Raw genomic sequence first — 14,611 nt, forward strand, 5'->3', positions numbered from 1 at the left:
TTTCAAACAAAGTGTTGGTAAAAATAAAAAAACAAGGCACAAAAAATAAAAAAAGTTCAGCAAAATATAGTGCAATAATGTCATAAAAAATAAAACAACTTAAATGTTTTGTAACAAAGCCAGAAAAAGTTGTGTGATGAGGAGGAGGGCCCGGCTCCTCATCACAAGTTGAAAATACCAATAGCAAAAATTCTAAATTTAAAACAACACAGAAACGCTTTGGCAGAATATAATATTTTACAATCAGAAAACAATGATCATATATTTCAAATAAATTAATTAATAGGCAATACTGTTATCGAAAATCTTATGTACACTTTTACAAAGGTGTATCAAAAGTATCCGTATGAAAACATATTTACACTTCCCAATTCTGAAACACAACACACACATCAGAGGTTTACCTCACTCCACACATACATGTTTTCTGAACACACATAGACTCACATACACTCTCTCTCGGTATAGTGCTCCTCTCTTATGAGGGAATCTTCATTTTTAAATCCTAGAGCGATGCTCTTTAGTATTTATGAGGTAACATCTGATCGTAGAATCTGTGAATTAACAGCTGGTCTTCCTTACAAAAACTAGCCCAATGAGAGAAAATCGACAATACTTCTGCCAATTTATTCAAAGGATACAACACTCAAGATGCCCTCATAAAGTACGGAAAAAAGCAAGTGAATCTCACCTTCAAGTGAAAACCTGTCAAGAAACTGTCTGGGTCACATTTGGCCACAAAATATTTTTTTTAATATAGAATTTTAAAGAATTAATATTTTGCCACTGTTAGGGTCATTATTATTATTATTTTTTTTGCATTGTGACATTATTTTCATGACAATTAAGCAAACCTCCAATTCTCATTACCTTCTCTTCATAATGGAAACCCCCCCCCCCCCCCCCACATCTCATTCTCATTACCATAATGTAAAATATTTATTATTCTCATTACCGTAATATAAAATATGTATTATTCTCATTACCATAATAAAAAAATAAAAAAACCCATCTCATTATTATTACCGCATTGCAACAAACGTCTGTTTCTTATTGTAGTAATGGGAAAAAAACATCTCATTCTCATAACAATAATAGAAAAAAATCTCATTATCAATACTGTAATGGTAAAAAAAAAGTCTCATTCTCATTACTGTAATGGGAAAAAACCCCATCTCATTCTCATTACTGCAATGGGAAAAAAAATGTCTCATCCTCATTACTCTAATTGAAAAAACATCTCATTCTCATTATTGTAATGGTAAAACAAAGTCTCATTCTCATTACTGAAATGAAAAAATAAAAAAATCCCGCAATGGAAAAAAAAACTTGTAATCCTCATTACCATATTGGAAAAAAACATCTCATTCTCAGGGCCGTAATGGAAAAAAATATCCAATTCTCATTACTGTAATAGTAAAAAAGTCTCATTATGATGACCATAATGGGAAAAACCCCCCATCTCATTCTCATTACTGTGATGGGAAAAAAAAGATCTCATCCTCATTATCCTAATTGAAAAAAACGTCTCATTCTCATCGCTGCAATGGAAAAAAAAAGTCTTATCCTCATTACTCTAACTGAAAAAAACACCTCAATCTCATAACTGTGATAGAAGAAAAAAACGTCTCATTCTCATTACTGCAATGGTAAAAAAATTCTCATTCTCATTACCGTAATGGAAAAAAAACCATCTAATTCTCATTCGCACAATGGAAAAAAAAAATGGTCTCATCCTCATTACTCTAATTGAAAAAACGTCTCATTCTCATTACTGTAATGGTAAAAAAAATCTCATTCTCATTACCGTAATGGAAAAAAAATCTCATTATCAATACCGCAATGGAAAAACAATGTGTCATCCTCATTACCATAATGGAAAAAACATCTCATTCTCATTACTGTAATAGTAAAAAAGTCTTATTCTGATGACCATAATGAAAAAAAAAAAAAAAACAATCTCATTCTCATTACTGTGATGGAAAAAAACATCTCATCCTCATTACCCTAATTTAAAAAAATGACTCATTCTCATTACTATAACAGAAAAAAAAAATCTCATTCTCATTACTGTAATGGAAAAACAACATCTCATTCAAATTACCGCAATGGAAAAAACATCTCATCCTCATTACCCTAATTGAAAAAATTTCTCATTCTCGTTACCATATTATAAAAAAAATCTCATTATCAATACTGTAATGGTAAAAAAACGTCTCATTCTCATTACCATAATGCAAAAAATGTCTCATTGTTATTATCATAACAGAAAAAAAAAATCTCATTCTCATTACTGTAATGGTAATAATGTCTCATTCTCATTACCATAACAGAAAAAACTCTCATTCTCATTACCGTAATGGAAAAACAACTCATTCTCATTACTGCAATGGAAAAAAGTCATCTCATCCTCATTACTCTAATTGAAAAAATGTCTCATTCTCATTATTTTAATGGTAAAAAGTTTCATTCTCATTACAGTAATGGAAAAAAACATCCCATTCTCATTACTGTAATGTAAATATGTCTCATTCTCATTACTGTGATGGAAAAGATGTCTCATCCTCATTACCCTAATTGAAAAAATGTCTAATTCTCATTACCATAATATAAAAAAATCTCATTATATATACTGTAATGGTAAAAAAACGTCTCATTCTCATTACCATAATGGAAAAAAAGCCTCATTATCATTATCATAACAGAAACAAAATCTCATCCTCATTACCCTAATTGAAAAAAACTTCTCATTCTCATTACCATAACAGAAACAATCTCATTCTCATTACTGTAATGGTAAAAAAAGTCTCATTCTCATTTCCGCAATGGAAAAAAACATCTCATCCTCAATACTGTAACAGTACAAAGTCTCATTCTCATTACAGTAATGGAAGAAAAAATGTCTCATTCTCATTACTGTAATGGTAAAAAAGTCTCAATCTCATTACCGTAATGGGGAAAAAAACATCTCATTCTCATTACTGCAATGGAAAACAAACGGTCACATCCTCATTACTCTAATTGAAAAAAGTCTCATTCTCATTTCCATAATGGAAAAAACCATCTCATTCTCATTACCGCAATGGAAAAACAACATCTCATCCTTATTACTCTAATTGAAAAAACATCTCATCCTCAATACAGTAACAGTACAAAGTCTCATTCTCATTACAGTAATGGAAGAAAAAATTTCTCATTCTCATTACTGTAATGGTAAAAATGTCTCATTCTCATTACCATAATGGGGGAATAAACATCTCATTCTCATTACTGCAATGGAAAACAAACGGTCACATCCTCATTACTCTAATTGAAAAAAGTCTCATTCTCATTTCCGTAATGGAAAAAACCATCTCATTCTCATTACTGCAATGGAAAAAAACATGTCATCCTCATTACCATAATAATAATTTAAAAAAAACATCTTATTCTCATTACTGTAATAGTAAAAAAGTCTCATTCTGATGACCATAATGGGAAAAACCCCCCATCTCATTCTCATTACTGCAGTGGTAAAAATTATAATTCTCATTGCTAAATTTTCTCATTCAAAACAACATCTCATTCTCATTACCGCAATGAAAAAAAAAGAACAAAAAAAACATTTCATCCTCATTACTCTAATTGAAAAAACTTCTCATTCTCATTACTGTAATGGAAAAACAACCATCTAATTCTTATTACCGCAATGGACAAAAATGTCTCATCCTCATTACCCTTATTGAAAAAACATCTCATTATCATTACTATAACAGAAAAAAATCTAATCTCATAACTGTAATGGTAAAAAAGTCTCATTTTCATTACTGCAATGGGAAAAAAACGTCATCCTCATTACCATAATAGAAAAAAACATCTCATTCTCATTACTGTAATAGTAAAAAAGTCTCATTCTGATTACCATAATGGGGGAAAAACCTAATCTCATTCTCATTACTGCGATGGAAAAAAATGTCTCATCCTCATTACCCTAATTGAAAAAATGTCTCATTCTCATTATCTAAACAGAAAAAATCTCATTCTCATTACTGTAATGGTAAAAAAGTCTCATTCTCATTACCACAATGGAAAAACAACATCTCATTCTCATTACCGCAATGGAAAAAAGTCTCATCCTCATTACACTAATTGAAGAAACGTCTCATTCTCATTACAGTAATGGACGAAAAAATGTCTCATTCTCATTACTCTAATTGAAAAAAACAAGTCATTCTCATTACTGTAACGGTAAAAAGTCTCATTCTCATTACAGTATTGGAAAAAAACATCTCATTCTCATTACTGTAATGGAAAATATGTCTCATTCTCATTACCATGATGGAAAAAACGTCTCATCCTCATTACCCTAATTGAAAAAAATTATCATTCTCGTTACCATAATATAACAAAATCTAATTATCAACACTGTAATGGTAAAAAACATCTAATTTTCATTACCATAATGGAAAAAAGTCTCATTCTCATTATCATAACAGAAAAAAATCTCATTCTCATTCCAGCAATGGAAAAAATTGTCTAATCCTCATTACTCTAATTGAAAAAAATGTCTCATTCTCATTACTGCAGTGGTAAAAAAGTCTCATTCTCAATAACATAATGGGAAAACCCCATATCATTCTCATTACTGTAGTAGTAGAAAAATCTAATTCTTATGAACATAATGGGAAAAAAAACCCATCTCATTCTCATTACTGTGATGGAAAAAAAGTCTTCATCCTCATAACCATAACAGAGAAAAAATATCATTCTCATTACTATAATGGAAGAAAAAATGTCTCATTCTCATTACTGCAATGGGGGAAAAATGGTCTCATCCTCATTACTCTAATTGAAAACATTTCTAATTCTCATTACTGTAATGGTAAAAATGTCTCATTCTCATTTCCATAATGGAAAAAAAAACATCTTATCCTCATTACCATAATAGAAAAAAACATCTCATTCTCAATACTGTAATTGTAAAAAAGTCTCATTCTGATGACCATAATACTGTGATGGAAAAAAAAGTCTCATCCTCATTACCCTAATTGAAAAAATGTCTCATTACCATAACAGAAAAGAAATCTCATTCTCATTATTGCAATGGTAAAAAATTATAATTCTCATTACTGTAATGGAAAAACAACATCTCATTCTCATTGCCGCAAAAAAAAACAAAAAAAAAAAAACAAAAAAAAAACAATCTCATCCTCATTACTCTAATTGAAAAAACTTCTCATTCTCATTACTGTAATGGAAAAACAACCATCTAATTCTCATTACCACGATGGACAAAAATGTCTCATCCTCATTACCATAATGAAAAAAAATCTCTTTCTCATTACCGCAATGGAAAAAAAAACATGTCATCCTCATTACTATAATAGAAAAAACATCTCTTTCTCATTACTGTAATGGTAAAAAATTATAATTCTCATTACTGTAATGGAAAAACAACATCTCATTCTCATTACCATAATGAAAAAAAAAAGTCTCATTCTCATTACCGCAATGGAAAAACAACATCTCATTCTCATTACCGCAATGGAAAAAAGTCTCATCCTCATTACTCTAATTGAAAAAACGTCTCATTCTCATTAACACAATGGAAAAAAGAAATCTCATCCTCATTACTCTAATTGAAAAAACATCTCATTCTCATTACTGTAACGGTAAAAAGTCTCATTCTCATTACAGTATTGGAAAAAAAAACATCTCATTCTCATTACTGTAATGGAAAAAACGTCTCATCCTCATTACCCTAATTGAAAAAAATTATCATTCTCGTTACCATAATATAACAAAATCTAATTATCAACACTGTAATGGTAAAAAACATCTCATTCTCATTACCATAATGGAAAAAAAGTCTCATTCTCATTATCATAACAGAAAAAAATCTCATTCTCATTCCAGCAATGGAAAAAAATTGTCTAATCCTCATTACTCTAATTGAAAAAATGTCTCATTCTCATTACTGCAATGGTAAAAAAGTCTCATTCTCAGTAACATAATGGGAAAACCCCATCTCATTCTCATTACTGTAATAGTAGAAAAATCGAATTCTGATGAACATAATGGGAAAAAACCCCCATCTCATTCTCATTACTGTGATGGAAAAAAAAGTCTCATCCTCATAACCATAACAGAAAAAAAAATCTCATTCTCATTACTGTTATGGTAAAAAAAAGTCTCATTCTCATTACTGTAATGGAAGAAAAAATGTCTCATTCTCATTACTGTAATGGTAAAAACGTCTCATTCTCATTTCTGTAATGGACAAAAAAAACAAAAAAAAAAAACATCCTCATTACCATAATGGAAAAAACCTCTCATTCTCAATACTGTAATTGTAAAAAAGTCTCATTCTGATGACCCTAATGGGAACCCCCCCCCCCCAATCATCTCATTCTCATTACTGTGATGGAAAAAAAAGTCTCATCCTCATTACCCTAATTGAAAAAATGTCTCATTCTCATTACTGTAATGGAAAAACAACCATCTAATTCTCATTACCACGATGGACAAAAATGTCTCATCCTCATTACCCTTACTGAAAAAAACATCTCATTATCATTACTATAACAGAAAAAAATCTAATTTTCATTACTGTAATGGTAAAAAAGTCTCATTCTCATTACCATAATGAAAAAAAATCTCATTCTCATTACCGCAATGGAAAAAAAAAACATGTCATCCTCATTACTATAATAGAAAAAACATCTCATTCTGATTACCATAATGGGGAAAAAAAACCTAATCTCATTCTCATTACTGCGATGGAAAAAAATGTCTCATCCTCATTACCCTAATTGGAAAAAATGTCTCATTCTCATTACCATAACAGAAAAAATATCTGATTCTCATTACTGTTATGATAAAAAAAAGTATCATTCTTATTACTGTAATGGAAGAAAAAAACATCTCATTCTCATTACTGTAATGGTAAAATTATCATTCTTATTACCGTAATGGGAAAAAAAACATCTCATTCTCATTACTGCAATAAAAAAAATAATAATAATAAAATAAAAAAATAATTTAAAAAAGAAACGGTCTCATCCTCATTACTCTAATTGAAAAAATGTCTAATTCTCATTACTGTAATGGTAAAAAAGTCTCATTCTCATTTCCGTAATGGAAAAAAACCACCTCATCCTCATTACTGTGATGGAAAAAAAAGTCTCATCCTCATTACCATAATGAAAAAAAAATCTCATTCCCATTACCGTAATGAAAAAAACAAAAACATGTCATCCTCATTACCATAATAGAAAAAAAACATCTCATTCTCATTACTGTAATAGTAAAAAAGTCTCATTCTGATTACCATAATGGGAAAAAAAACCTAATCTCATTCTCATTACTGTGATGGAAAAAAATGTCTCATCCTCATTACCCTAATTGAAAAAAAAAAACATCTCATTCTCATTACCATAACAGAAAAAATCTCATTCTCATTACTGTAATGGTAAAAAAAAATCTCAATTTCATTACCGCAATGGAAAATAGTCTCATCCTTATTACTCTAATTGAAAAAAAAAAACAAAAACATCTCATTCTCATTACTGTAATGGAAAAACAACCATCTAATTCTCATTACCGCAATGGACAAAATGTCTCATCCTCATTACCCTAATTGAAAAAACATCTCTTTCTCATTACCATAACATAAAAAATGTCATTCTCATTACTGTAATGGTAAAAAAAAGTCTCATTCTCATAACAATAATGGAAAAAAATCTCATTCTCATTACCACAATGGAAAAAACCTGTCTCATCCTCATTATTCTAATTGAAAAAAAAAAAAAGGCCATTCTCATGACTGTAATGGTAAAAAAAAAAAAAAACAACTCATCCTCATTACCATAATGGAAAAAACATCTCATTCTTAGTACCATAATGAAAAAAATAGATCTCATCCTCATTACTCTAATTGAAAAAATATGTCTCATTCTCCATACCATAATAGAAAAAAAATCTCATTCTCATTACTGTAATGGTAAAAAAAAGTCTTATTCTCATTACCGTAATGGAAAAAAAAAAAAACATCTCATCCGCATTACCATAATAAAATAATCCTCTCATTCAAATTTTTGTAATGGTAAAAAGGCTCATTCTCATGACCATAATAGAAAAAAAAAACATCTCATTCTTTTTATCTTAATGTAAAAAAATGCCTCATTCTCATGAACATAATGGAAAAAACATCTCATTCGCATTACTGTAATGGAAAACCCATCTCATTCTCATTATTGTAATGGGGAAAAAATTATGATATATTAACACTGCAAACTATTTATACATGGTAGTATTTGCTGTAGTGCCTTTCATTTATGCTGATTTAAATAAAATCATTGTATTACAGGGTATGTGCTTAATTGCTATGAAAACTGTTATGAGTTCATTGTCTTAATGCAAAATATGTAGTTCTCTTTTATTTTTATTTTGGGTTGAAATAAAAAACTTTGACATGTTTTTGTGGGATAAACCCCAACAGTGTTGCTGTCCAAAGATCTGATTCATTCCCTCTTTTTAGTATTTCTAACCTCTATTTCAAACATTTTGGACAGGGCTGCCTTCTAAGAAACTTGTCTCTTACAAAACCCACTCTACACAATGTCATCACATACAGTTAGATGCATTTTACGCCTTCAACATTTTTCTCAATGGTATTGTCCACATTATGGAATTCCTGTGCCAGTTTTCATTGATAATTAAAATTATTTCCCATAATCCACAAACTCTCTGTACCATCTCCCTGAGACAAAAATAAACATTCCCTAACCACATAAAAGTAAAATGTAGAGGTACCCCTGTGTTAAAAAAGAACCGCACAAATAAATATCCAGCATTTGGAATGAATTGCCTTTCAAAGTGTCTTTAAAGGTCAATACGACTATTACAGTAATACATGAGCCTTAAATCTGCTGAGCAGATGCCAGTCAAAGCCACTTTTTTCCAATGTTAAAATGATTCTGAAGTGTTTAGACATTAACACAGTGCTTTTGTAACCTTTAGCTCAATGCCTGTAGCTATGCTAGACCCTTGAGGCAGCGATCAGCTCGTATTCTCCATACAGAAATGAACAAAATTAAAGTGAATGTAAGGAGGCAGCAATGCAAGCCTGTTCGGCATGCAACAACCCAAATACGAAAAAAAAAAAGCCAGATGTGTGAAACTGTGACATTTTATAAATGATCACTTTTGAGAAATTATTGAGAACCATTTACACCTAGTAAAACATGGCTTGTTGTGAACCACAAGAGATCTCGTTCTGTAACACACCCGAGCTGACCCCCGTAACATCAATTCCTACTCAATGTGATTACACCAGAGCTGCTCCACTAACCAGGATACTGAGCCAATTTTAGCTTTGCCAAGCTAAAGCTGCAGTGCTATGGAGTCCCACAGGGATGAATCTGCAGCCTCACCAGTTAATTGTGTAAATCCATGACAATGGCTTTTCATTTGCATGCAAGAGATGAATAAAGAATCCTGTATGTCTCTATGGAGTAAACAAATCCAGAAAATGAAGACAGTATTGCTGAAACTAAGATCGGAATATGAACATTTATAAATATTTTGAGTAATATTATTTTTGCTTTGTCATCAGTTGCCTGTAAGCCATCGGATGTCTACATTTGGAAGTGCTACTTTTGCAATTGCATCTAATTTCTTTGATTTTCTTTGACATTCTACTCTTTTACTTAAAAAATAAAATACTTTAAATGAATTTTTAAAACACACTAGGTGCCTTCATCATTACAAAGCCATGCAACTTTATAAAGAACAATTTCTAGATAAGTTCCATTTTTTAAGAAATAAATTTAATACAAGTTATAGTGCAATATTTTAAGTTGTCTGGGGCTAATACTGAAATACAAATAATGTTATGAAAAGATGTTCATTGGTGGTCCTAAGAAGATGACAGCCTAATCTCATGAATATGACTTGACTGTGGCAACAAACGAAACTACATGGTTCATTACACGTGTTGCAGCAGTTCCGAGGTGAAATATCCACTGTGTGGCGCTTAAAGCGAGTGAAATTTTCTCACAAACAGATGAAGTGTTTAAGGTTAATGCTCTATTGAGTTTTAAATCAACCAAAAATACCTCCCTACTCCAAACCTTAAACCTAAACCTAACTGACAGTGTCAGAAAAGCAAATGTGGGATAGCAAATTTAATTGCTGAAGCAATCTTGTCATTTTCTCATACTTCTAACACTTTCAACTTATATGTCAACTCATGTGCTCTTTAGGACTCTTACCTCATTCCTTTGCATCGCAAGTGCAACGCTCTATCAGTTGAGCTACTGCACAATTTTATCTCACTTGAACAAGCTTGTAAATGTAGTTGATTATATAATGCAAATGTTAAAATGTATTGCCTTACACATCATGCACTATAGTAAAAGAACTTATACTTCATAAGATAACATTGTGTGAGGAACAGGGCGAAAAATACTTTTTTTTTTACTGTTAGTCCGCCGTTTTGCTCGTGATTCGTGAGAAAGGAAATAAAAGTCATTGCTGTTGTTGCGCCTCTAGTGTTCATTTCACCAGAAAACTTCAGTGAACGTACAATGAGGCATGTACAAATTTGGCAAAAAAGGTAGGTTTAGTAATGGGATTCTATGAGATCAGGTTAAGATGATGCTTAAAATATGCCAAATGAACATGGGTCTGAAATACAGACAACTTTCCTTCACAAATTTCCAGCTTGTTTACAGTGCGTATCCAGTGTTTGCACTCCAGTGGGTTGAGATGTACTATAAAAACTGGCCTCTTTAAGAATGTTTCAGCTCACAAAAATGTCTCTTGCTCAGTACCTGCATAGCTTTGCAGCCATATCTCAGTCCTGCTCCAGGCACTTACAATATTTCTAGAGTTCCTTCCCTTCACTAAGTACTGGAAATGGTGGGCTGCTCTGTGTACCAGTGTGTGGCTGGGTCTGGTAAGCCCGTCCCTAGAGGCAGAGCAATGAAAGGCGGGCACGTCCCTGTAACGACTGGCGTCATGCCCACCACGGGTCCAGGGTAAGGGTGGTGGTGTCCAGCGAGTCCGCCAGTCCGCCCGATATGAATCTCGTCCTCCTCTGTCTCTCCCGTGGTCTTGCGGTAGACGGGATTGTCGAAGTTCATGCTCTTGGTGCTGTTCCGCCTCCAGTTGCGGTACACAAGGTATCCTCCGGCACAGAGCACCCCGAAGACCACTGTGGCAACAATAGGAACTGCATGTGTTTAACATACAGCCATGATGGAACATGTTAACACATGGTTGACTGGTGGTGGAATGACTGACAAGACAGCCAGACAGACAAAAAACAAAAGACCAACAGAGAGAGAGAGAGAGAGAGAGAGAGAGAGAGAGAAATGGCAGGTGTAGAATTAAAGGATGAGTTCACCCAAAAATGAAAATTTTGTCATCATTTCAACTCTCATGTTGTTTCAAATCTATTTATTTGATTTTCTTTCTTCCGTGAAAGAAAAATTACATTTTGAAAAAATTATACATTGCACTTTTCCATACAATGAAAGCATAAAGTGTTCAGGGGCTGTCAAGAAGGAACATCATACAGGTTTGAAACAACATGAGGATGAGAAAATTATGACAGAATTGTCATTTTTGGGTAAAGGATCCTTTTAATTGACTGGATTGAAACTATAACAAAAAAGAATGAGAACAGCAGAATTAAACTTAAAGCAGAAAAAAGGTTGATAAGGAGAATAACTAGAAGGAGGAAGGGCAAGACTGGGTTAAAGCAGGGAAATCTTTCATGTTCATCAGAAAAACTAAATGAGAGTATCTTTAAAACACAAAATTCTTATATAAGTGAATCTCACAAAAACAAGTTCAGGTCACATTTCACCCAATAAAAAAAAAAAAGAAAAAGAAAAAAAAAAGAAAAGAAAATGAAAAAGAAAACAAAGCCTATTTTAGGACCATAAATTTGTTGTAAATTAAAGGCAATGCAACAAATAATACCATGATCTATAAATACTTTACAATAATATATAATATATTATTATATATTTTTTTTCTTCTAATGATTATACAGTGGAATAAATAAGTTATTTATGAATTTTTAATTAGTCCTTTTACTTGTTTTTAGGGCAATCAATTTCACATGTTTATTAAGTGTGATTAATTTTATAAAAATTATATGTTAAAAAAATTAACACAATTAATGATTCCCCGGACCATAATAAGGAATATTCCTACCATCGGAGAAATTCAAGTTTGAAGTACCACCTGTTTTCAGCAGAGGGCAGTAAGTCAAACTCCAGCTGTTGCAGACAACAAACCACACTTACTGACAGAAGACGGCACAAGATGAGGATGCGTACTTGTGTTCAATCTAAGTTGGACCGAGCACAACTCCGAATGCAGCTCGAGATTTGTTTTTTAAAGTTTCAAACTAAGTTTAATTTGACACAGCGACCTAAAAATGCTGTGTTTATGATGAGACACAACCAAAGTGAGATGCATGAGTACATTGATGCGTCCTTTGAAAAGCCCTAATAATAAATCTATCTCGGACAGATTGCCAAATTTAATTGCAAAATGAATTGCTGTGGAGTGTAGGGCAGTGATTGAATTGTTCACTGAAATGGAAATCAAGCCACTTTTTCCAATTGTCTTATCAATGATTTACTCGTCTGCCACAATAATGTTATTCATTTTAATTATCTGAATTATTATTTTTTTATAGTATATATTTATAATGATTTAAACATAACTATTTATAAAATTTTGGTTAATTTGATTAATCGACATATGTCATTTATATAATTACAAATATTTATTGATTGACAGCCCTACTTGTTTTCCAGTAAAATATCTAAATATCCTTAAAACAAGATACATTTACTTGAGAAGTATATAAGATATATACTGCATAAGATATTTACACTTGTTTTCAGACAATATATCTTGACAATAAGTGTGCTCTGACTTACTGCTGCAGATGTTTCACTCACATTACGATAATGATAATTTGGGTGAAAAATTTGCTTAAATGTCATAAAATAATCTCACAATGCAAACAATCTTAATGGTACTAAAATAGGCTGCATTTCATGTATGCAAAATGTATTTTCTCATTTCTTTCTTTTGATTTTGGAGTGTAATATTGGTTCTGTGAGATTCACCCAAACAGCTCACAGAAATCTAATTATTTGATAAGCAGAGTGGATAATGTGGTCTTAACAAATATAATTTTTTTATGCTGCTGAAATCCTAAACAAAATAAAAAATAAAATAAAATAATTATAGGATCTGCTCCCTCTGCAATGCAGTAAGCTTGATTATAGTCATTGTTGTTGTAATATTCCCAAGAGAATGGCTCACAAAGACAATAAAGTGGAATGAATCTAAATTCAGCCAGACACCACACACACAGACACACACACACACACACACACACACACACACACACACACACACACATTTACAAACTTCATTTCCATACAGCTGAGTCTGCCACCCCAGGTGCAATCACCTTGGAGTTAAAGCATTGGTGAGTAACACTGGTGTCAAACTGTGCCCAAAATAGAACAGAGCATGACCCTAGCGGTCCTTTGGAGCAAGAGAGGTTTGAGATGTACATACCTATGGGAATCACAACGCCAAGCACTGCCACTGTCAGATTACGGCCAAGGAGAAACAACTCATTGCCAGCTGGAGGAGAATGAGACAGAGGAGGATCAGTGATATTCAGTACTTGGATATAGACATTTGTCCTTACAGTTACAGTAGATCACCCAATAGAGTTACTGTATACAAGCTGTTGCAGCCAATACATACACAAACAGGTAAGTATTACTATTTTATCTTCTAATGCAATGACATTCATATATGTTTATGAGTGGCTTAAGTGTAATACTTTCTGGGGCCACTGTACTCTGATTCACACCACATTCACTTACACTGATGGGACAAGTTGCTCATGTCTCCTGGTGTGGTACTGGATGTCTGGGTTGGAATATGCTCTGCTGTAACATTCAAGGAGTCTGCAGCCTGTTCCTCTGCACTGGAAGTGAGGAGCAATGAGGTGCTGGTCTCAGCCACACTGTCAGACTGAGAGGTTACAGCCGCAGGGAACTCTGGTACCCGGCCAGCCCCCATCACTGTTTCCATAGTGATGTTGCTGGGCATAGTGGGCATTGCAGCAGTCTCATTTTGGACTGGAGGTAAAATGGCATGAAAGAGGTTAGTGTAATTGTATAGAAATGTATGCAATCAATATAACCAAGCTTTGCTCAGTTCCTCTACATCCTGAGGCTCAAAACATACTCTGCACAAGTATGTGAATGCAGGCGCTTTTAGCAACACAATCTCAGTTTCATGAATTGTTGTGTTTTGAAATGTGTTGGAAATAGGAATGGAGACGGTTAACTGATTAACTGCATTAACTATTTGTTCATAATATATGTTAAAAATGAACCGAGAGGTTAATTAAAGAAACAACAGAGAGGTAATTTGATGGGTTTAACATATATAAAGCCCCGCAACCCGCATTTCTCTTACATTGCATGGGAGACATGAGTGCGATGCTGCGGCGGGACTTCAGTGCCTTTGGAGCTGGTTCCCGTGCTTGCTGTCATCAGGTTGCATACCATATTGA

At 32.7% G+C, this 14,611-nt stretch overlaps 1 protein-coding gene across 3 annotated transcripts in view; it reads right to left on the reverse strand.

Moving 5' to 3' along the window:
• LOC127441003 (low-density lipoprotein receptor-related protein 8-like) overlaps positions 1-14,611 on the reverse strand; it is a 180,676-nt gene that overhangs the window by 26,057 nt on the left and 140,008 nt on the right. Inside the window, exons 16-18 of one of the 3 annotated variants that reach the window (XM_051698113.1) lie at positions 13,914-14,171; positions 13,597-13,665; positions 9,523-11,197 (exon numbers count right to left, since the gene is read on the reverse strand). In XM_051698113.1, the coding sequence (XP_051554073.1) occupies positions 10,887-11,197; positions 13,597-13,665; positions 13,914-14,171 (638 nt within the window). In that variant the 3' untranslated portion in view covers positions 9,523-10,886. Of the gene's footprint in view, positions 1-9,522; positions 11,216-13,596; positions 13,666-13,913; positions 14,172-14,611 lie in introns of those variants that run through there. The other 2 variants (XM_051698112.1, XM_051698114.1) reach the window with 2 other exon arrangements.

Source organism: Myxocyprinus asiaticus, chromosome 5 (genome assembly GCF_019703515.2).
Source record: "Myxocyprinus asiaticus isolate MX2 ecotype Aquarium Trade chromosome 5, UBuf_Myxa_2, whole genome shotgun sequence".
Classification (NCBI taxonomy): domain Eukaryota; kingdom Metazoa; phylum Chordata; class Actinopteri; order Cypriniformes; family Catostomidae; genus Myxocyprinus; species Myxocyprinus asiaticus.